This window comes from Poecilia latipinna, unplaced genomic scaffold (assembly GCF_001443285.1).
Source record: "Poecilia latipinna isolate Pla-1442-1.1 unplaced genomic scaffold, P_latipinna-1.0 Scaffold903, whole genome shotgun sequence".
Lineage (NCBI taxonomy): Eukaryota > Metazoa > Chordata > Actinopteri > Cyprinodontiformes > Poeciliidae > Poecilia > Poecilia latipinna.
The window spans coordinates 147,899-171,360 of NW_015113519.1; the positions used below are offsets into that span (position 1 = coordinate 147,899).

Below are 23,462 nucleotides of genomic sequence, written 5' to 3' on the forward strand. Positions count from 1 at the left end.
TCCTTGAGAGAAAAGTGAGAAAGTGCTACGTTTTACTGCTAACTATTCCAGCATGCTGTTGCCATGGCAGTCAGTCACTTCCGTTGAGTTAGAAAAGGATGCCACCTGGTGGGCACTCTAGCCTAGTGCATGTGAAATAACAAGAGCTTTAAATTGTGAGTAAAAATATTCTCGTTCCTTGGGAAGATTAACTGAAATTGAGCTTACCAGATTTTGGCAAGAAACACAAGGTAAATGTGTAGAAAATTCTCATGATCTCTGTGAGGATCGATAAAGCTGTGGACAGTCAGACACTTTCAACCACCTCGTTAGATACCAAGCCTACTGTAGGCTTATTGTACTGCTTATAAGCACTTTAAAAACAGCACAACTGACCAGAGCTGAAAAAACACCGGATATAATTATTACAAAGGGGTTACAACAAAAACATAAAAGGTGCTACAACGCAACTTGAACAAATACAATTAGCCCTCAGCTCATTTTATCCGCAGCGAGAGATGATTAGCAGAAAAATGCTCCTCTGATATTCCGCCTTCACAGTGATGCATTCAAGGACATTCTGTAAACTATAGTTGCAAGTACACAGGAGCTATATCTCAGTCTTAAATAGACTTCAAATCTTTGAAAGTACTATAAATTGTTTTTAGTCCGTTTGTCCATTTGTTTTAATGCATTAAATATTGCATTCAATTTTTAACTGGGTCAACTATATTTTTTAACAAAATACAGTTGGCCCAGAAGCAAACAAAACCAGGTATAAAATGGACTGAAAGCCACAGGTGCATTACTGAATGCTAAATTTATGCACATCACATAGTTTTGCAAACACAGTTGTACACACATGAATTATGTAAACTATTCACACATTTGAGAACAGTCCCCAGGAGTCCTGCATATTTTGTGCTTCTTCAACCAATCAACTTGCACAACATTCAGTTAGTGATGGCATTTGACAAAATGTAATGTTTATAGCCGTCTCATAATTGGTTATTATATTATGTTTTTACGATCTAAAGCACTTTGAACTGTCCTGGAAATATAGTTCAAAATTGAAATAGGTCAAATTGTTTGGTTGTTTCTGCTACACTTTTAACCCCACATCTGCAAGTTATACAGCAAAACTCAGAAAATTCAGTGCCGGGTTTTCTAAGTCCATAAGGTAACACAGATATTTAACTTGTTGCTGTGGCCACTTTTTTTTTTTTTTTTTGCCACTAGCACAATAAAACGTGCATTTCCTCAAATCCTTATAAAGCAAACCGTGTCAAAATCTACATAATATAGGCTTGACAGTGCAGACAATAAACCAGGGCTATGATTGTCCACCAGGTGGCAGTCTACACCAAAGTAAATATTCATTAGGATTTTGGTCTGAGCAACAATCAAACTACTGTGGAGGTTATTGTTTCAATACCAATCCCATAACGACTATTTATGTTCTTTTTTGAAATCAAATAAAGAAATCTGATGTTTTAAATGCAAAGCATCCAAATGTAAGGCAGATAACTGTTTAAAGAGTTATTAAAAGGTTTATTACAACAGCTTATCAGTAATTTTTTTTTTTTTTTTTTTTTTACAGAACTTTCACATTACAATTACACTGTCAACACAGTATCACAACCCGTTTGTAAGCCATACAGCTCGGGTGAAAAAAACAAAACAAAAACAAAAACCAAATCAAAAATCACAGAAGCTTCTACAAGTCAAGTTGTAATAACTTGTTTCATATCGTTTTCTTAATTCGGACATAAACAGTAAAATTCTCGCAGAGAATCGTTATCTCATGCAGATAGCACATAACAATAAAACCTTAAAAATCACATTTTAAGAAAACAATGTGTTAGCTGTTTATAAAACTACACAGTAGTAAGCCAGTACAGACTAAGAAGGAAAAGGCAAACTGACTTTTAAAGTTGAAATTTGTTTCGTGCGGTTACTTCAATAGTCATAATTATTCAGGAGCTTTAGCTGTAGTGTAACTAATGTAATTCCAGTTCACATCTGAAAGATGGCATTTTACATGATAACCCTATTGAGTTAATATGATGTGTCCTAAAGAGTCAGTTTAACAGCTAATGGAGCTGAGATCCTAAAGCCCTATCAAATCAAATATTAAGGACCACGTATGATACATTGATGGGTTTTTTTTTTTACAATGTTTCCTAAAAATGTTCTTGTTCATGGAAAGCTTAATGTTCTGAAGAGTTTTGCATTATATGCTAAAGCCATAAAGAGTCACTTGCAAAGCAAACAGTTTACAAAGCAGGAAAATCTCTGCAGATCAAACATGTTCATGGGACCCTTTAAATCTGGGAAAACAACAATCAACCCAAGCTTAATTAGCATTTAAAACAAAACAAAACAAAAATTATAGAAGGTATTTATGCAAAATACATTAATGGCACTGAATAAGGTCAACATCACCACAGACTGAGAAATGGAAAGAAAAAAGTACTGCAATCCTACAATCACTGCTTCAGGGACAATCAGGCTACAGCTGGAATGTTAATGAGAAAACACACAGATCTAAGCAGCTCACCTCCCTCAGACTATTTTACATGCAGAGGTGAGCTCAAACATTCAGTCTTTGCACTACAACACTACGGCTGAGCTCAGCCAAATTCAGCTATGTAATGTTTGTGTCAGCATTCAAAAATCTACTTCTAAAAAGCTGCCAGTGCTCAACAAACTCTTGAAAAGTAAAACCCGTCATCTGTTACATATGTGCAAAATGGTCAAAAAAAAAAAAAACATCAAAGAGAGTGCTTATAAATCAAATTAAGACAAATGAGCCTCTTAGCACTTTGGTAAACTTAATGATGGCCTAAATGACTGCCTTCAATTGAAAAAGAATAAGATACAGCAGGTAATATAAGTGTTAAACACCTCAACTTTTTTTTCTCAGTAAGTAGTTTTCAAATGGGAATATTTGCATGAAATTCACACCATAGGTTAGTGAGAACCAAAATAATGCAAATATAGAAAGAAATCAAAACGAATAGATATATAAATTCAGACGTGTGTAATAAGATGCAGTGGGAGCGAATAATCATTAAACAGAAAAAGTTGAAAAAAAGTCACAGAAAGCCAAGAAAACAGAACAAATCTGCCAGTATTTAGAAAGCTATCCTCCATATCAGTACAAATCAATATCATTAGGTTTAGTCCAATTAAATGGCATATGAATACATATCTCATGATTGATAAAAGCCAAGAGTTTTCTCAAGACCTTTCCAACATTACTGCTGCAAAACATTCTGATTTCACTGCAGTTGCATTTCTCCGATTTGAGTTTTAGCACTTCGGCTCATCATTGAGTTGATGACAGAGGAGTCAATAGAATAATCAGAAGAGTTGCTCAAGAACAAAAGACCAATCAAAGAGAAATCCAGATAGATTTAGCAAGTTCACTTTTCCCCTGAAAACAAAAATAAGTCACTCAACCCAGGGTGCAAGTGCAAGACTTCTTAGCTGAAGAAAAAAACAAAACAAAACAAAAACATTCTGATGCTCATTTAAAGTTTACTGTAAAACACTTGGGCAAGTCAATGAAATACAGTGAGAATCGGACTAAAATTAAACTCTTAGGATGCCATTGGACACAACATGTTCCGATGAAAAATAGTCTTGGATGTCAACCCCAAAATGCCACACCAGCAGCTAAGTTTGGAGGTAGGAGCCTGACGGTGTGGGTTGTTTTTCTTGTTTCGGAAGCTGTCATTACCAAAAAGGTTGCTCTACGGTCCATCCAATTTTACAAAGTTAACAAACTAAATCTTAGTTTATTAAAAATAATTCTTGTGTGCACACAGTTTGGGTTGCAACCAACATCTGGTGTGGATTTCATCCCAATAACCCCGTTAGAAGTAGAATAGTTGAGAAAATGTTAATTTGTTAAATACCTTTTTTTTTGTTTTTCGCTGCTGTACAAAATAAATAAGTCAAACATATACGAAAACAATTAAAAGCAACATTTCTTTTTTTTTTTACAAGTTACACCTAAAGTGCTTTTCTTTTGTGAAGAGAAAACATTGCATCTTTAAAAGCATAGACTATCAAGTACAAAAGTTAACAAACATTTACCCAAACAATCAAGAATAAATTAAAGTGTATGGTCCACAACTGAAGCTGAGAGAGAAGCCTTTTCCTCTGTCACAAAAAAAGGTTTGAGAGCCATTAGCACTCCAGTGTGGGATGCTCCGGACCGGTTTGGGGTGATCAGCTCCCTGAAGGCTGGGACCGGGTGCTGGCCCTCCGCGGCTGGCTCTCCTCTGTGCTCTGCTTGGATGTGGCCGAAGCGGCGCTGGGTGGGGCTGAGACCGCCGGGGTCGTTGAGGAGGAGGAGCTGCTGACCCCGTTGGAGGTGCTGACGGAGCTGTGCTGGATGGCCTCATTCTGCGGGCTGCTGGGGACGGACATCTCCTCGCAGCTTTCATCTTTGTCGGAGACTGTGAAGGCATCGGGAAACACTCGGTTACGTTGCCTACCGCGCTCAGGCTGCCGCACGCTTGGATTGCATCCTAGCACGTGGAACCCAAAAGGCTCGGGATAGCTTTGTTGCGGCAGCCTAATTACATGCAAAACAGCTATCTGCATGTGGAGTTTGCAAACCATTTCATTAATCCCCATAATGCTACTTTTGCACCTCTTTCCTTTAATTAACGCTCCAGTGTCAATTTAAACCCACATCATGAGGGTGCATTACATTCTGGGGCATGTGGCACTGTTTCCCATCCCTAACTGCATTCTCATTTGTTTCTTGTTACCTTGCCAACTACTGCAGCGACAGATGATTACAGCACCTGATTTTAATGATGCTCACACTGGAGAGTAGGGAAGACTTGGAGTCGAAATGCCACCAGCTGTTAGGCAGTTGGCTTGAATTAATTGGATCCTGATGGAAAAAAAAAAAGAGACTCCACTCTCATGCTCTGTTTCATACAGGAATAAGGAGCACAATGATAATTAATATGGCTAATGATATGAAGTCACTTGTTATGGCTCTCTGTAATTAATGACTGGGTCTCTGAGAATGTAAAAGACTCCATAAAAAAGGTGAGATTTCAGCCTCCTTCCTGCCCTAAAATGTTTTTTTTTATTTTTTTTTTTTTTATTCTGTTTCAGGAGGTTAACTTCAGAATAAATTAACTTGGTGAGTTTTGTTTCATGTTCAAGTGAACATCATTACTTTTAACAACACTAAGTGGTGTCCAGTGGATTTATCATAATACTCTAAATTTCTGATTCCCAGGGCAAAGAGGGCTCATATCCACTCTCCTGTTTTTTTTTTCTTGTTTTTTTTTTTTTTATAAGCGGGCCTTCGCCGTAAACAGATGGACGGCTCGGCTTGCCAAGCCAAACCATGTCCTGGCTTGTTTGCAGGGCAGTCTGGGCTATTCCCTTCCACCTGCCACGGCTACGCCTGGGCAAGACGATGAAGGGTATTACAGGGTCTGGAGGGCGGAGCGGCCTTATGGGATTTGTAACAGGGAAAACATAAAGCTTGATGAGATCTTTAGTGGATTGGTCAGAGTTTAATAAAAAGACTTTACTCATTAGCAAAGTAGATTATTTCAGTGACTCCCAACAAGGGAAGGTCCTCAGTGCCTTGCAACAGTAATCCTGCGTTTGGAGCTTTTCCACGTTTTGTCATTGTTCAACTGAATTTAATGGGGACATTGACTAGGCCATTTTCACACATGAACATGCTTTGATCTAAATCATTCCACTGTAGCTCTGGTCAAATATATTTTTAATCCAGGATTACCTTGTATTTAACTCCCATCGGATCCAATCAGCTTCCAGATCCTTGTGGAAGAAAAACATACCCACAGGATGATGCTGCCACTACCAAAGTTGGTTTTCCATTGGGGATGGTTTGTTCATGGTGTTCACATGATATTTTAAAGTGTAAATAATACTGAACAATCATCGGGAGTTGTGGAATTAAAAAGCGTTTTGCTGTCCTTTCGACAGATTTTCAGATCTCAGCACCTTCAAAGTTACAATGAACTTCTATTTCTTTGTTTAATTTAATGCTTTCAATTGTCAGCTGGTGAATTGAGCTGTTTGAACCGTGACCTTTCGCCTCAAGACCTAAATGTCGCCACAAGTTTTCCTCTCTGACCTTTCTCTTCATGATGCTGTTTGTCCATTGTTGTTCTCCAACAAACCTCTATGATAAAAAAAATCTGGATTAAAACTGAAATTAAACTAAACACACACATATGTTCTATTTCGTAATTATGTGACTTCTGAATGTAATTGGTGGCAGAAGGTTTTATTTGGTGGTATCAGAATAAAGGGAGCCAAATCAAAATTTGATGCCACCCTTCTCAAATTTTCATTTGTAAGAAATATTTACATTTACTCTACATTATTGGACTTTTAATTATAGATTAAATGTCTGAATTTATATCATAAAAGCACATTAGACATTTTTAAAAGCTGGAGTAAAGAAAGTTCTGTTGATGCAATGTATATATATATATATATATATATATATATATAAACAGTGAGAAGTCTAAGAAAGGAGATCCAACAATGTTTTAATCGTTTTCAAGCACTCTAAAATGTTATTTGGATGAATATCAGAGTAAATGTTTGATATTTCCTCTCAATTTTTTTCCAGCTTTCCATATGAACTAGATTTTTTTGTTTATGCTCGTATTAAATCTGTCTTGCCAACCACATCGACTGACGTATCTGGGTGATTCCTCCAAAACAGGACAAAAAGTGCTTCAAGTGTCAACCTTTACAAATATCCAGAGGGAAAGAGTAGAGATCTTGGAGAGGAAAGATGACCACATTCTTTTGTGGATGCCACTAAGAACAACATCTGCACCACACCAAATGAGCCTTCAACTCCAGCCTGGACGCCCCGAGTCCCATCATGCACAGGAAGTGTGTCTGTGGGACGGTAGGCAATAAGAGATGCATAATGATGCAGGGCTGCTTGGCGGACGATCCACACTGAAAATTTTCTGCAGTCTTGACAAGCCTGCCGCTTTAATGGACTCATTTTAGTGGCAATCACTGTCAATACAAGTCAGGCGATGTGTTTAGGGCTACAGTGTGGAGGAGGGGGTGTGTTGCAATCTCTTTTTGCAGAGTGGCTCATCTGTGAGGGGAGGTGAGTTATGACCACAAAACCAAAATGACAAGGGGTCCCATCTGAGGAAAACGAAGAAAAATCGGTGAAATGATTCTAAATGAGAACGTGTTACGATGCTCTGCAGAGTAAGCCGACGGCAAGAAATTTAAATGAAGAGCCTCAGAATCAGCACCGTCTTTAAGTGTTGATAAAGATGATCACTGTAAGCTGAAAACATTAAAGGGTGGTGGGGGGGAGTTTAATCACTACATACAGGTGAAGCAATAACACAAAGACACCCTGCTTGAAGAGCACAGACATTTAACGTCAGCTCACAAATGTTTATCTGGGCGCCAGATGACGGAAAAACATTTCACACGCCAGCTGTGGCCTCTGAAAGGATGGGAACAGCAGCACCACCAATAAAGATCTAAAGTTCTGAAAAGTTTTACAGAGAAAAAGAAGAATAGAGCCTAGCATGTCGATGGTTCTTTCTGCTAAGACATGTCCTTAGCTGGAGCTCGTTTTAAACACGTTTCGCATGCAGCCTCAGGCCGAGAATAATGGAACATTACTCACTGTGATAGCCAGACTTCTTCTGCATGACGGTTACAGGGCAATCTTTATGAGCCAGAAGAAGCTGCTTCAGCTGAGCCACTTCGTTTCTCAGCAGGGTGACTTCATTCTTGGGGAAACAAGAGACACACGATGACAGTCAAAGAAATGGTCTCTCTTCGGAAAGGAGGTTCCCCACAAGACCAAGAGCAGATGTAGACCAACGCTTTTCAAGTATTTTTGTGAAGTAGATGCATGTCTTAAGCTAGAAATATTTGAAATATATAAAAAAAATTAAAAATTAAAATACATGAAATGCATTTTTTGGCACTAGAGGAGCTCCAGTACATCAGCTGGTGAGCACAATCTAAAAGATTTCAATTTGATCGACCTGACCGGTTGGAAACAATTAGAATTTTTTTTTTTCAATCATTTAATTCATACTAATCACTACCAAGTCATACTAAGAGCAACACTCTTTGGTTTGGTAAGCTCAGTATCAATGAAGCATTTACAAATCGGAACAGAGGCATTTTATAGGAAACAGAAGAAGACAGCGAGACTTCAAAATGACTTCAAAATGATAACAGGAAGGCTGAACAGACTACAAAGTTGTTCAGCTTTAAGCTTTTGGCTTTTCAAATCATGCCTGACATAAAACACACTGAATTCAGAAATGAAATCTCATATGTAGATAAGGACCTACATTCTCTGGAGAATTCACACAGAGACTACAGATTTATCACCTATAATCGGCCAAAGAAAGTTTAAAATGTCAAAATGATCAACAATTTGTTTTCATTTCAAAATATTTGTTGAGCCACATTTATCTCAAATCCTCTGTCTCTCATGATGCAACATTCCCCTTACTTCTAATATGATAAGTCACACCAAGAATGATAAAACATGTATTTAAATTGCTGTTATTTCATATTTTTCTACTGTCTTAAAGGGAAATCTCAATAGGCTAAAATCAGTATTAGCAGGTCAAAGCTTCCCTTCTGGAGTTTGGGAATCAAAAGTCAGGATATCACAGATTTTGTGTATCAAAATATTTTAAAACGGAAAGCAGCTTCCAAGAAGGAAAATTCTATATCTGTGTGTTAGATGTTGTACTACTATTTCACACTTATAAAATTGCCTGTTAGACAATGTCTATGTATTTATTTTCTGTTCTCTTGTAAGCTGACATCTTGGTCAATTCTACACATAATTATAAGCCATTAAATGAGTGTTTTTGAACAGCCTCGTACTCTAGCTAGACTGAACCTAAAAAAGGCAGATATTTGGTTTTGATGTGGTTGCAATCTGCACCTTATGACACAAGATGTCACCCATGACCATAGTCATTAGAATAGGCAAAGGCTTTTTCTCTCATCCATACAGCAAACATGAATAATAACACGCACACACAAGTACTGCCTTTGTTTCATCCCGTAGGAATAGCTACACTTTTTTAGAGCTAATGACGAAATCATTAAATTACAATATTCAGGACCCCATTTGTACTTTAGAGCTGTGCATTATTCCGGGGAACTTGCATTTCTTCCCCTGAGAAAACAACAAACACAAAAAAGGAGAAACAATATAATAAATTAATAGAGGATAAAGTATAAAACACTGCTTGCTGCACAATAATTATGGGCCTTCACTGGCTACCAACCAGCACATTTGTCAGAGGTGAGCTGTTAGGGTTGTCAGTACAACTTCGTAGAGGCTGCAGAGATTTACACTCCTGTGTCGTTACAGCTCCCAAGAGAGCTGAGGATTTCTGCATGTCGTAAAAGAGAGCCACATTACGCTGAAGGTGACTTTAACTGGATTTAGAGCGGCCAGGGGCCCGCGCAACAACCAGTGGCAGATTTAAGCTCCTTCTCTTCTCCTTTAAAGGACTGCGAGTGGCTTAATCTATTAGTTTAAAAGCAGCCAATTTATCTGATTCCATCTGTTTGGTTTTGCTGGTGTTGGCAGGGCTGAGCTATTGTAAGCCAGATTTAAACACAGCTGGAAGGAGCATATGTATCACATGTAGCCAGCACCGTATTCAGAATGCTTCCAGCATGTCTGCTGCCATCTAAAGCTAATATAAATACAGGTGGGCTCTTTTTTTTTTAATACTCCTTCCAATTTATTACAGAGATAAAGTTTTGGGCTAAAAAAGTGACACAGGGAGCACGACGGCAGATCCGCCGCTTACTTTAAAGGATCGTTTACATCGAATTACACTACAGCTACAAGTTAAAGTAACCTAAACAGGACAATGGAGAGTTAAAACTCGTTTCTAACTTAATCGAAAGTGAGCAATTGGGCCTTGGGTAATGCTGGGAGCCCTATGAGCTGTCTGGTCTGACACCTCATTAAAAAGCCAGTTAAGGATGATGTTAAAATAATTGTGCATCATTAGAGGCAGTTTCGCTGATCAGCTGGGCCATGTCAGCATGGGTTTCCTTTCCTTTTTTTTTTTTTTCTCAGCTGCTCTGCTGATTAATGCTTTGATATAAAGTGGCCTTATATTCTCTACCACATGTTGTTCCCCTCTTAGCTAGCTTTTCTAGGGACACTTTTCTCTGTTTGTACACCTGCTCTTACTCACCTATGTCTTGGTTTTGATCCTCTCTCACTTAAATATAACTTTAGACAGAACAACCGTGAAACGTGGTGATAACTTGATTTTGAATGGTGTTTCATTCTGAAGCATTTTTTTTATGCTGTCTAGTAGGCCCCTCCTCTTTCCTCCATATCTCACTCTGCTTTTATAAAAAAAAAAAAAAAAAGACGGTAAGCAAGTAAACATCACATCTCATTTAATTGTCTGGAACACCGATGTGCCGCACCCCCGACTCACACTTATCAACAGAGACAGCAGACACATGAACTGTTTCGAACTTGTCAGCATCAGATCCTAATTGCTTCCTGCGAAATGAAGGTTCAAAAAGACACCTTTTCCCTGGGAGATTTTTGAGGCCATTCGGTAAACTGCCGAGACAGAAGCGGCGACACGCTTGTGTGCGGCTGACATCTGGAGGATACATCTTTATTGACAGGGACGTATCGACGTAAAGGGCTCACACTCTACTGCTGTCACGCGGCAGCTCGGCTTAATCGGCTTTAATGACTTCATCACAGCAGAGGAGGAAAAGGGTGTGTAACATCTCTTCATGATGCACGGTGAATACACACACATATTTATGAATCTGAATGCTAGCACACACAAAAATAATAACAAAAAAAAAAAACAGGTTGTTGCATGCAAAAGGTGTCTGGGATCACCTGTAGTTGTGTATTCATGGAGCCCAGGTCCTCGGCCTTCTTTTCCAGAGACTGGACCCACACTTTCCTCTTCTGCCGACAGCGAGACGCTGCGGCCCGGTTGCGCTCCAAGAACTTGCGTCTCTTCTCATCGGGGTCTTCGCTTGTGGTTCTGCGCCGCCGGCCCCCGGTGGTTGGAGGGTTTGGCACAGGGGGAGCAGGGGAAGCCTGGAAGGTGACAATAGGAAGGACATACATGCATGTAGTTCTAAAAACATGTTCAATGATTGCTCATGGGAAAACTTCAGCACTACAGTTAGGGAAGTGTGAATATACTGAATGTCAAAAATAAAAGAGGTTCAGCACAAAAAATTCTTATCAAAGCTGTTGTCAAATTTGTTCTTTGACACTCTGCTTTATGCAAACAGAGCATCATTAAAATACCCCTCAATAAAATATTCTGCCACTAAGTGGGGTGTTCTCAGGATACAAGTTGGACTGTTGGCATGAAAACCTACGGGTGTTTCTGTGGTGGAGGTGGCTGGCTGCTGAAGGGAATGTGTGGAGGCTTCCTCAGTTGTAGGCAGTTGGGGAGCCGGAGTTAGGATCGCAGCCGGCACCGGGGTTGGAGGAGTCGGGACTGGAGTCGGGGTCGGAGCAGGGGAAGCCGGATTGACAGTGTGGATTACTGCACTGCTCTGGACCTCGCCTCCATCTCCATTGGTTACCTGAGGAAGCTGCTGGCATAATGTGGCTTTCAGTTTCTGCGAACAGAAGAGGTCAGATGGTCATTAAACAGCTTGACAAACAATTATTATAAACAAGAACTGGTTCAAAACTTATGTGTACACAGCTAACCCCTAACTTATTAATACATCTCAGATAATTGGATTTAAAATATTTTTTTAATAAACCACAGAGTTTGTATCAGACAGGAAATCGGACAGGCATCTCTCAAATGATTAAAGTTATTTTCATTGTTCTCAATTATTTTTTAGAAATAAAGGGAAGTTAAAAAGTATTATTACCATTCTCAATATTAAACAAAATGCGTATTGGCAACACAGCCATCAAACCCTTCATGCAGCTGTCCCTCTCAGCCAGCTGAGGTAACGTACGTGGAAGAAAGAATGTGTGGAAAATAATTAGCGGGCTCCACTAATAACTCTGAATTATTGCACACATCATAGCCTTGTATATGTATGTATGTATGTATTCCAACATATTTCCAGTGTAATATTATGATTCTGCAATAAAAATACATTAGTTTTAAAGCTTTTTACTCATCTGCAGTTGCTGTGTAAGAAATTGCAGCATTTGCCATAAATAAGCAAGATTATGGATATTTTTATATTAGCTACTAACTTCTAGAGTCATACAATGCTATAAGTTAGTTAAAAATTTAAAATAGGAAATGCATATTGATAATCATATCAATATAAAAATGCCAGAATTAGCCAGAAGGCTACTTTCTATCTGTAGCACATGCTGTCAGAGAGAGCTCTGTTGGAAAAGTTGAAATAAAAATGGTAAAAAAAAAAAATGTAGTGAGTAGCTCTTAAAAACTTGCTTCAGAGAAGGCTTAGCACTAGCTGCAGAGACAGAACAGAAAAAATCCTCATGTTATTACCGAGAACATTTACTAGATACTATAAAATACCCAATTTTACAGCATGTTTGACTAGATTTAGTGTAGTAAGAATTAATATTCAAGTTTTCTTCATAGATTGTTAAGAAAAAATATGGCTGATTCGTGATACTGCTACTAAAACAAATATAATCTAAAAAGAAAAATCACGTGTATACGATACTGGATTACTTCACACACACAACTGTATTAAATGTTGTTGGTTAGCCGAAGTGATAGAGACCAAAAGACCCATTAAAGACCTCATCTTTCCCATTTTTACCACGACTTGTCAGGCTCCGCACAATTACATCGCATGTTTCGTAGTGACTCAAAAAGGGGTGTTTGGCGAAATCCACTGATGACTTGAGATAAAAACTGTCTATTTGCGGGATCTCTTCCTCTACAAGCCGGTGTGTGAAATTCACAGGTACATTTTTTTTTTCCAACATCAAACCTTCGGCAAACAAGGTGAAAGTGAATGAGGCTGTTCAAGCAATAACAAAGTGAGAGAGAACACATTTACATGGCAAAACAGAGCACCGCATTATTCCAACAGCTACCTTTGCCAGACCAATCTATCTACCAAATTAGTTTATCGTGTAATACCCTTCCAGAAGCTCTTCTGGCAGAAACAAGATATTATTCTCCTGGAATGGCCTGCAGAATGAGGGAAAAGCCAGTCAGATCCATATTTCATCTCTGCCATGGAAACCTCATCAGTGTAATAACCCTCCATCTCATGGGTGTTATTCAACCATCTGCTACTATATTACTTATCTTTATTTTGCAACTAATTAACAGCATAATCTTCTAAATTCAGCAAGTTAATTATCATTATTGTGGTCTTTGCAGCATCATCAGTCCTTGTAAAGTGCCGTCAACGCCGGCTCCCCTCCTCACGAGAGCCGGGTTGGGGGTGGGAAGCGGGCAGGTTGAGCTGGGGGTCTGTTTTCTTGATGCAGGCTCATTAGGTGTTTGCTGATGAGCCGAGTGCGGTGGGAGGCGCCGCTAGTGAGGAGGGGGGAAGAGGAGGAAGAGGAGGTGGTGGGGGGGGGAGATGCAGGTCAGGCAGGATTCTGCTGAACAAAAGGTTCCATGCAGGGTGAGGCTGACTTAATGTGCCTCGCTGAGCGTTTGCCAGGATGCCCCCAGCTGGCTTTCGCTCGTTGCCCCCCCAAGCCCCCGTGCCCCTCCTCCTTCCCGTCAGGTTGGCCCTGGTGACGGCGTGCTGTGCAAAACGATGTCTCGGCGTTTGTCATCTCTGCTCCGCGTGATCTTGAATAAGTCGCTGCCCCGCCCTTTATTATTCCCCACCAGTCAGGATCAGTCCTTCCCACTCAACATGCACACTTCTTTATGGCTTGGCTGATAATTTCCACAGGCAGAGCACGCTGTGAACACTTACACGATGTTCACGGGTTCTGTGATCTATGCTTCATCATACTGCCTCTGATCTCCCGCCCACACACTTCAGAACAGTGGGCTTTAACTATCACTTCTTATATGTAGGACTGCTGTGACCGTCTTCACACCATAGAGGGTTAATGTGATGTGTTTCTTTAGCACAAATATTTCTAATTATCACCATACGAAATCCATTTTTAAAATGTAATTGTCGGAAGTAAAAGAACTACAAGAAAAAAGGTACAAATTACAAAACTATTTTTTTTTCCAACAAATGCCTTATTCATTTGAATGTTGTTTCAGAGATAGTCGCCAGCAGGTGGTTCGAGCTGGGAATGAAACAAAATGATGCCAAAAAAATTAAATGATTTCTGTACAGTTGTCCAAGTTCCTGGGAGAAGTCATATGACGTTGCACATAACAGGTTTCTTTTTTAGAAAATGTTGTAACAAATCATCAATATTCCCACCTTAAATGTTTTCCTACTGTGTCTTCTCTCAAACAGGAGAGAAATTGTTTCATGTTGCTTTTATCCGATACTATGTTTGGTGAATTTTAGTCAGTATGTCATGTTTTTCGTGACTTATGTGTCTGAGAAAGGATATTAAGAATGCCTGAGATTAAAGGAGAAAGAAAAATAAAGGGAAACTATGACCAGTAAAAGGTCAGTCTAGATTAAGATTGAAAGATAACTGACTATTTATTTTATTAATCATGGGGCTATTATTAATAACTATTTATACTTTCAACTTAATGTAAATAAATTATATTGAACACTTTCCAAAATGGTTTTATTTGTCTCAGTCAGTGATATATGGTCAATATCTGTTTTGCAGATCTTGTAAAGGCTTTACCTTCTCATGGAGTTGATTTTAATTCTTCTTTAATAAAAATATTCAACAGAATTCAAATTGCTTTTTTTCTACACTTCCTGTAAAAGGCAGTCCTTTTAGTTATATACAAACCCAAAGCAAAGAAACTGTGTGTGTAATAACACTTGCTGTAAAACCAGGTTTTATGAGCAAAGACAAAATAATTATAGTCTTGACATTTCAGGCGCCTTAAATTTGCTGTTCACACCTGCAGCATTTCTAATTGTGAAGGGTTAAAGGTTAGCGTCTCTCAGTTCATACTTCATTTATCTACATGTGTTGAATGGGCCTGACATAAAATGATGAGTTAAAGTTAACCCCGCAAACTGTAAGGGACAATACTGGATTACACAACACAATAATTTCCTGATCCCATATAAAGGATTAGTAGTTGCCTCGAGACTTTTAAGGCACTTTTAATGACCTACCACAACTCTTGACATCTTAATTTTAATAATCCATTATTTTTATTGAAGCGATTTTTTTATGTTTACTTCAGGGTGTTCCCAATAGGTCAGTTAAAATGATATATATATATATATATATATATATATATATATATAAAAAAAGTTTATTGCATCTTAGAAACTTCATTTTACATAAAGTGAAACTTTGTGGTGTTGCCCGAGTTGTAGTGGTTATCGATCTGTACTGTGTGTGTCACTGCATGATCTGTTAAGGAAACATGCGCCACACCTTTAGTTCATCATGTTGGTCATCATATTTCTCAGACCAGTGACACAGGAAAATCTGTGCCGCTACTTGGTGAGAAACTTGTGCTGCTGCTGTTTTTACTTTGTTTCAAATCACTACTCCACACTCTTTAAAGAAATATTTTTCACTGCTTTAAGTTCATAATAATTACAAGTTCGGGAAAAACCTCGGAGGTGGATCAGGGAAGTGATTTTGGCTGTCCGACTTCAAATCCCCATTCTGTGTTAAGACCTGTGGTGTAAAAGACGTGACGATCACAGAATAAATAATGATCTGAAAGCGGGTTTTAAGTTTTCTTCGCAACTTCCACTCTGAAGAGTGTTGTTGAAAAAAAAAACAAAAAAAAAAAAAAAAAAACAGATTTTTGAGTTTTCAACTCAAAATAATCTAATACCATTAACCAGCTAATTTTAAAGCTAATTCTAAAACTATTTCTGGTAAAGTTCTAAATGATCATTTTTGTTATTTGTAGATATCATTCTGCCAAAGATGTTACAATATATTGTGTGACATGCTGTTTTATAAATGACTAAAACTATTTTTTGATTATCAAAGGGCATCAACTCCAGAAGAATTGTTGATTGAAAAAAGGAGTAATCTTACTGGGAAAAAGGCTATTCATTGTATTATTCCTTTAATGCTAGAACCTCTTATTGCCTTGGCTGTTATCATCTCCCTCAGATGGGAAATAACAGACACAGCATGGAAATTATATCCGATGTAAATGAGTTAATAAATACCAGCTTTGCTTCTGATTGGACGGGCTGAGGCTGAGGCGAGGGAGGTCCAGGGATTCCAGGGACGGCAGGCACTACGGTGACAGGTCTGACAAGCTGACAACAGAGACACAGACACAGATCAGACCAGAGAAAATTAGTCTTCGGCGGGAAAAAGCCTGGTGTTGGCCCCCTCCGCCTCGCCCCGCAACACAAACACTCACAGCTATGGCAGACTCTCAGAGTTTCCCCCCCATATCTCAGCCTCATTAGGTTGGATGGCCTGTTATTTTGCGGAGGCAGCGCCACATGGAGATGCAGCGTGCACGCTAATGAACCTCTGCCTGCCTGAGTGAGAGCATATGGACAGGGAAGCTGAGGAGAGGATGGAGAGACGCGAGTCAGAAGGCCAAATTCAGGCCTCTTCTCACAGCCGCTGACAGCGAGACAGTGAGGGAGGGGTGGGGAGGAGGAGATGATCGAGGAAGAGGGAGCCCCACTGGTGGCTCGTGTTCTCCATCTATTTCTGCCCTTCTTTACTTGTCAGAGGCTCTCCTTATCCCCAGCAGACAGGGGAGATGGAGACTTCTCCCTGCTGTGCCTCTATCAGGAGATAATCATCTGCTGCTCAGCGTTCCACGCAGACAATCGCGGCGGCAACGCAAAATAAGACAGGCATCCACGTGAGGGAGTTGCACTATTCGGACCACACCTGAGGTTTGTGTTACTGAGACAATCAAAAAAACATTTCTCAATTGTGCCAGAGATGAAAACCTGGTAGTTTAATTCTACAAGGACAGAGCTCTGTAAGGCATCCTGGCCTCAAGCCTGAAGCAGCTTAGCTAAATCCTGTTTCTTTCCAGCACTGACAGACTGTTTTACTTGTAAGTTCATTATTTCCCTCAACCTCTCATTCTCTGAGGTGACTGCCAAATCACGAGAGAGAATATCTCAGTACCTCTGTACAATGTGATGTGTTTTATGCGTTTTTGAGAAATATTTCAGGCGAGATAATTTCGCACTTACTTAAATGTGTATCCAGGTCAATTTTAAAACAAGAATATGCTCCGAGTAATTTAATTTGCATTTAAAAAGAGAAGCTAGCATGTCAGCAAACCTCACTGTTTGCCAAACATAGGACTCTTCAGTTCGGTGCTGACCCGTAACCAGCCAATTCCTCAAGCTAAAAGTCGGCTGATTCCAGTTACAGGACGATTGAACCTCTACATAGTACCTTTATTTGTTAAAGCGGTTGAATTCTGCGTTTGTACGGGAGAAAATACAGAAAATCCAAAAGAGCTGATACGACACAGAATCTAATTTCTGGAATACTCAAATTAAGCAAATTATTTTTGGCAGAGCACTCACTGGGATTGTAGTTGGGATATGTACACTTGAACTTGTAATTGATGCAGGTATTGCAACTGGCATGGTCTGGCCATTAGGCAACTGTAAGAGCACAGGGAAGGTACCAGTCACCGGGCTAAAAGAGAAAAGAAACCACAATTAAGTAAAACACAAAACAACTGTGCAATCAATACATAAACAGGATGTCTTGAAGGAATAAACTGATTCAGTTTTAATTCAGGTTTTGCAGAGTTATTGTCAACAGTCAGTGCTTTACCTGCTGTAAACAGTAGCCCAAGTCTTATCGAAAGAAAAAGAAAGTAATTTTGATTGGTGCTAGTAACTGGTAATACCAGGGTAAGTACCAAACTTACACAGTTATTTGATTTGCATGAATCAGCTATTTAAACTGAGCATCCATGCTTTTTGTCAATTAAACTCCTGCTTAGCTAAACAAAGAAGGTTAAGTGACGTAACAGAGAAACTGAATCACCTCATGATTTGAAATGCAAGTTTCAAATTTAACACTTTTTCTTAAAGACCAGAAACTTTAAAGTTTCTGACCAAAAAAGAGACAGCAGTGTAAAGGTTCATAAAAACACCATTAACATTAGCTTTTTGGGGCTGGAAATGTTTTAAGATATTCATTTTAGAACATGTCCGCTTCAGATCCAAGTCATTTTATCCACTCTTTGGTCAAAAGTATGTATTTAAACTACGGTAACTCTGGTCACAATCTGCTGAATGTAAAATACTGACTGCTGACAACTCCACACAACCTGACTTGGAAAAAAAAAATCCCTACAAGACAGAGTGATTATCAGCATACAATTATGACATATTTAGATGACAGAGATGAGATAAAGGAAACAAAAAAAAAAAAAAAAGAGTTCCTAAACCTCTACTCTAAAATGCAAATATCACAGACCATACAGGAACAACTCGACAAAAAAAAAGACTTTACATGAGACCTGATAACAATGATCGGTGTTGCCCAGATACAGTGATATATGGCAGATACAGAAGAATCAACTGAGTTTGTCAAACTCTTCTGGTGTTCATTGCAATCATAAATACTCGTTCCAGAAAATAAATTTCTTCTTCACAAATCTACTGAATTCAAAAGGTTTTCTACTTCCTATACTCAAGTAGTACTATATTCTTAGAACAAAGGTAAAGGTAGGATTAGCAAAAAATAATGTACTTAGCTTTGCTACACACACACACAGAAGAACCGTCAAGAATTCTAACCAAAATACATTCAAACTTGTGTTCAAATCCAGCATCAAAAACATACAAACATGCTTCAAATGCATCCTTTTTCATTTTCAGTTGAACGTCCCTTTGCTAGTTGTCGCTTGAAAACACATTTCTTACCGCCATCAACAAGCTTCTGGAATAATTCTGGTTGGATATCTCTCAACTCGTCCTTACAGAATCAGTGTTTGCTTAAAATTAGCCCCTTTTTGTGCAAAATGTCAAGGATCAAGGTAGCACTTTCAAGATCAGGCTTCAGTGTTGTAAGTAGATTCACAGTTTATGACCTTCAAGGAAGTGTTAAAACTTCTGAATGAAGCACTAGGTTTTCAGTCTAAATTCAGTTGATTTGTTCAACTCTGCCTGAGAGCAAATTTGTAATAAAAAAAAAAATCTAATGTTTAACCATCATGACTCCCAGTCAGTCTTAACTTTTTATCTTTGTCAAACAGCCAAAGATTATGGACACTCGGTTGAAAAGTGCTTCCTAATAGCGAAGGTTAAATACAAAACCCAATCTCTTACTTCACTTCTCACTCAAAAAAATAAACACAGTATCTGAACAACACCAATATATATATTTTTTTAACTTGATGGAACATAATTTCTTTGCAGCTAAACAAAAACTTTTCAGAATGCAAATGAATTAAAAAAAAAAGATAACAACAACAAAAGAACAAGCGCATGCTGCATAAAATGCAAGCTCACCACAATATACTGCACAAGTGATTTTGTAGAAACTAAGATGTTTTTTTTTTTTTTTTAAATGGACGCATTTTGTTACTTACACTATAGGCCTATTAGTGGAGGGGACTTGAGTAATAACAGAGCTAGATGTTGGCGATGGGAGAGCTGGCTGTATTACAACACTAGCCTCTGTGGTTGCTAGAAGTACATTGGGAACTTGGAGGGATGCAGGGTGGACTATAGTGGATGTTGGCAGTGAGGCTGGCTGCAAAGATAAGTCCTGAAAACACCATACAAGACCATAGCTGCAGGAATGCGTCATCAACACCAGATCAGTTAATTGTACACCTCTAACATGATGGAGTCACTCATTTATCAGGAGAAGAAGCAAATCTTCTTTGGCCCGATAACTATCGGGCTAATGCACAACATTGGCCCGATAGTTATCATTACACAAGTACCCTATTTCAAGCAGCTCATAGCAGTAAATCCACAAACTCTACAGCAGTTAAATTGATAAGACAATCAGGAGAAAATCACAAGCCACAAGTCAACAAGGGGTAGCTTTTTAAGCTTTACCTTATCGTCACTTGTAGTGGATTCAGGATGAGGCAGTGGACTGTCTCTATGTGCGTCTATAACTGTGGGTTCCTCAATTTTGTTGCGTATAATTGGTGTAGCAAGCGGTGACAAATCCAGGGGTAGCTGCAAAACAAGGACCAAAAACAGAATAAGGATGATCAGGAAAAAAGTTCAAAATGGACCCTAAAGTAAGATGATCTGGAAGCAAGTTTAGCACCTTTTTGATGTCATCTTCGGCCGATTTTTTGAAGTCATGATCGAAAGGACTTGCAAGTTCGTTAAAGAGACCGACTTCCTCGCAATTCTTTAAAAAGCGGGTGGGTGTAGGAGTTTGGTCTGAAATGGACATTATTGTAAGTGAACTGGCTTGGGGATAAAATACTTGTTATTTAAGTAGCCCACCTGAAACTAGTAGTGCACTCACCTGCAATGATAAGATTGTCATTTCTTGCTGGGCCAAACTTCAGTGTCATCTCATGCTTGTGTTTGTGGACAGCCAAATGGTCTTCATTTGTGAATCTCTATGTGTGGTACAAATAAAAGTGACAAAAAAAAAAAAAAAAAAAACATTAAAAAAAAAAATTAATTTTTTTTTTGGGCCCACCCCCCCCCAAAAAAACATCTTGGTTACTTTTTACTGTAACACTTTATATATATATATATATATATATATACATATATATATATATATATGTATATATATATATATATATATATATATAAATGAGGATACATGATAAGGATCATATACATATCCAAAAAAACATCTTGGTTACTTTTTACTGTAACACTTTATATATATATATATATATATATATATATATATATATACATATATATATATATATGTATATATATATATATATATATATATATATATATATATATATATATGAGGATATATGATAAAGTCTGTTATTTATTTTAATGCAATTTTTAATGACTGAAAACTCCAGGGATTTACCTGTCCACACCCAGGAGCAGTGCACTGGAAAGGTTTATCATCACTCATATTAAGGAGTTCCTTTTACTTCCACCTATAATTAAACAAAAAAACAAGTTTGATCTAAATATGGGAACGAATTTCCATTTTTTTTTTATACATGTTGCCGTGAAACAACCTTACTGCTATAGTTAGATTTTTGCCAAAGATCAGAGTTCATACTAACGTAAATAAACGCAGCATTGATTGTAAATGTGAAGGCTCTGAGCAAATCTGAACAAAGCCTTATCGATAAGGGGCGGTTGCGGTGGTTGCTTACAAGTCCATGTTCTCATAGAAAACGTAAAGATAATTTTATTCAAACACAAAAGTTAGTTTGTTTTATCGGGGGTCCCATATCTGACCTGTAAATAATCACCCTGCGCTCACAGAACAGCTGTAAGGATGCTACAGAGGTTCATCTGGTTCCAGTCGCTTCCATGAAGCAGCCTTAGCCCTGCGTTGACACACAGTCGTCGCCATATTAGAAGCTAACTGTCACTGTAAACATATGAGACGTCTGCGTCTAGTTTAGCTCTGGTTTTATTGCGCCAAACAAGAGTAGCCCACGGTCACTCAGATGCTGTATTTTAACACAGTTGAGAACACGTCCGTTATCAGTTTATGTAGTCACTTACCCCCTCTGCCACAACCCTCGATTTCTAAAATCCCACGGCTTGTCCAAAGTATCGCGAGAGCAAGTCGACGTCTTCCGTAAACCTTACACCCACACAAGAGCGATTCTCATTGAAGAGACGAGAAGGTACAAGATACGATTATGAAAGAATGATTAATAAAACATCTTCAAATGTTAGATAAGCCTGTTTAACTTGTGGTATGTTGATTAATTAGACACAAAGTGATACAATTTATAGGTTTATTTCAGTTAAATTTGAGGATTAATAGATTACAAGAAATTAAAACCCCAAAACGGCTGCATAAGAATGTTAATAAATTTTTAATACAGAAGAGCTGCTCTAGTATATTATCAGAGAGCAGTTCTGCTGGACATCATTTCTTACTTCAGTGTCCAGCAGACTGCCACTGGCAAAAGTAACAAATAAACTAACAGATTGCTGCAAGCCTATCAACGGAAAATCGAGTGAAAGGAAAAGGTGTGGAAGAAGATGCACAAACAAGAGGTACTGTCACAGTCTTAGAGGATTGTGATGAAAATGCCATTGGGGGAGATTCACAAGGTGTCAACTTGTGATGGAGTCATTTCTTGAAGAACCACCACATGGACATACCCAGAACAACTCACATTTGTTGCATTAAATCCTTCCTAAAGGTAAAACAATAGAAGAATCTTACCTGGTCCATGGAAAAGAGAGGAGAGTTAAAAATCCAAGCAGTATGGCCTCAATTGTGATGTTTTAACAGTTGGTGATGATTAAGGGAGGCATATTTTGGTGTTGGTCCACCAGGCTTAGTCAAATTAAGAAGCAGCACATTCTCCAGGATATTTTTTTGGTACTTAATGCTTTACATTGCTCACAAGCTTTAGAGACTTCATTTTAAAGCAGGCCTTGCATTGCAGCAAGTATCAGAACATGATTCAACAACCATACAACTGTCTGATTAGCCAGCAAACTGGCTTGGTATAAACCCCAAACACTAAAAAATAAAAATGACACCCGAACCAACAATGTAGATCGGTTGAAGGCTGCTAATAGAGGAACCTGTGCTTGGCATAGTAACAATGCCAAAGTGATTAGCCAATGCAGCAATTTAAGTTACATACATATATATATATATATAACCCATATGATGTAATATACAGCAGTACAGTTCATGTAAACCATCTCTAATATTTTATAAATTTCAAAGCTGGATTTGTTTCCCCTCCCATTTAGCTGTAAGGCAGAATCCATAACAGAAATGTTTGTGTAGGAATCTGTAGGGGGGTTCTAAACTACTCATTTTGACATTTACTTTGATGATTTGGAATGAAGTGCAACATACACTGAAACTAAAGCAGCTGTGCACAATAGAGCTCAAAATATAGTCTTCAAGCTGCCCCTGAAGAGTTCCCCAAGCACTGGACAAAAGCTTCACTGTTTAAAGTATTTTTTTTTTCTAATTAGTCAGTGAAGAGCTAATCAGTCAAGCTTAATGACTATTTTGTAGCTTTTGAAACATTGTGGTGGCGAAGGAAAAGGAAACATTTAACTCAATTAAATCATTTAAGTTTATTCAGTGCCATATACAAAAGCAAGTTGCCACTTGCTGTCTAATTACAGTATTAACTGCAGCTGAATGTCAAAGTCATTAAGGTGGACCCCAAAAGGCTAGGTGAAAACGAGGCTGATTTGTGGCAGATCTAAGCAAATCCTACACTGAAAAAGATGACATTCACAAAAGCTAAACGCTT

At 38.4% G+C, this 23,462-nt stretch overlaps 1 protein-coding gene across 4 annotated transcripts; it reads right to left on the reverse strand.

Annotated features, from left to right (window-relative positions):
- Window positions 1–1,511: 1,511 nt before the first annotated feature.
- On the reverse strand, window positions 1,512–22,818 carry atf2 (activating transcription factor 2). 4 transcript variants are annotated; one of them, XM_015048804.1, is made up of 13 exons: window positions 21,727–21,858; window positions 21,454–21,545; window positions 21,071–21,143; window positions 20,531–20,627; window positions 20,324–20,442; window positions 20,104–20,229; window positions 19,626–19,804; window positions 17,602–17,716; window positions 16,258–16,350; window positions 11,416–11,661; window positions 10,919–11,125; window positions 7,673–7,778; window positions 1,512–4,448 (listed from the first exon to the last, which is right to left on the reverse strand). In XM_015048804.1, exons 3-13 carry the CDS (start codon window positions 21,116–21,118, stop codon window positions 4,219–4,221), a joined length of 1,566 nt encoding a protein of 521 aa, XP_014904290.1. In that variant the 5' UTR covers window positions 21,119–21,143; window positions 21,454–21,545; window positions 21,727–21,858; the 3' UTR covers window positions 1,512–4,218. The 4 variants fall into 4 exon arrangements, with proteins under 4 accessions (XP_014904290.1, XP_014904291.1, XP_014904288.1 ...); XM_015048805.1 differs by lacking the exons at window positions 21,454–21,545; window positions 21,727–21,858 and adding an exon at window positions 22,403–22,818; XM_015048802.1 differs by lacking the exon at window positions 21,454–21,545.
- Between the last annotated feature and the right edge of the window lie 644 nt (window positions 22,819–23,462).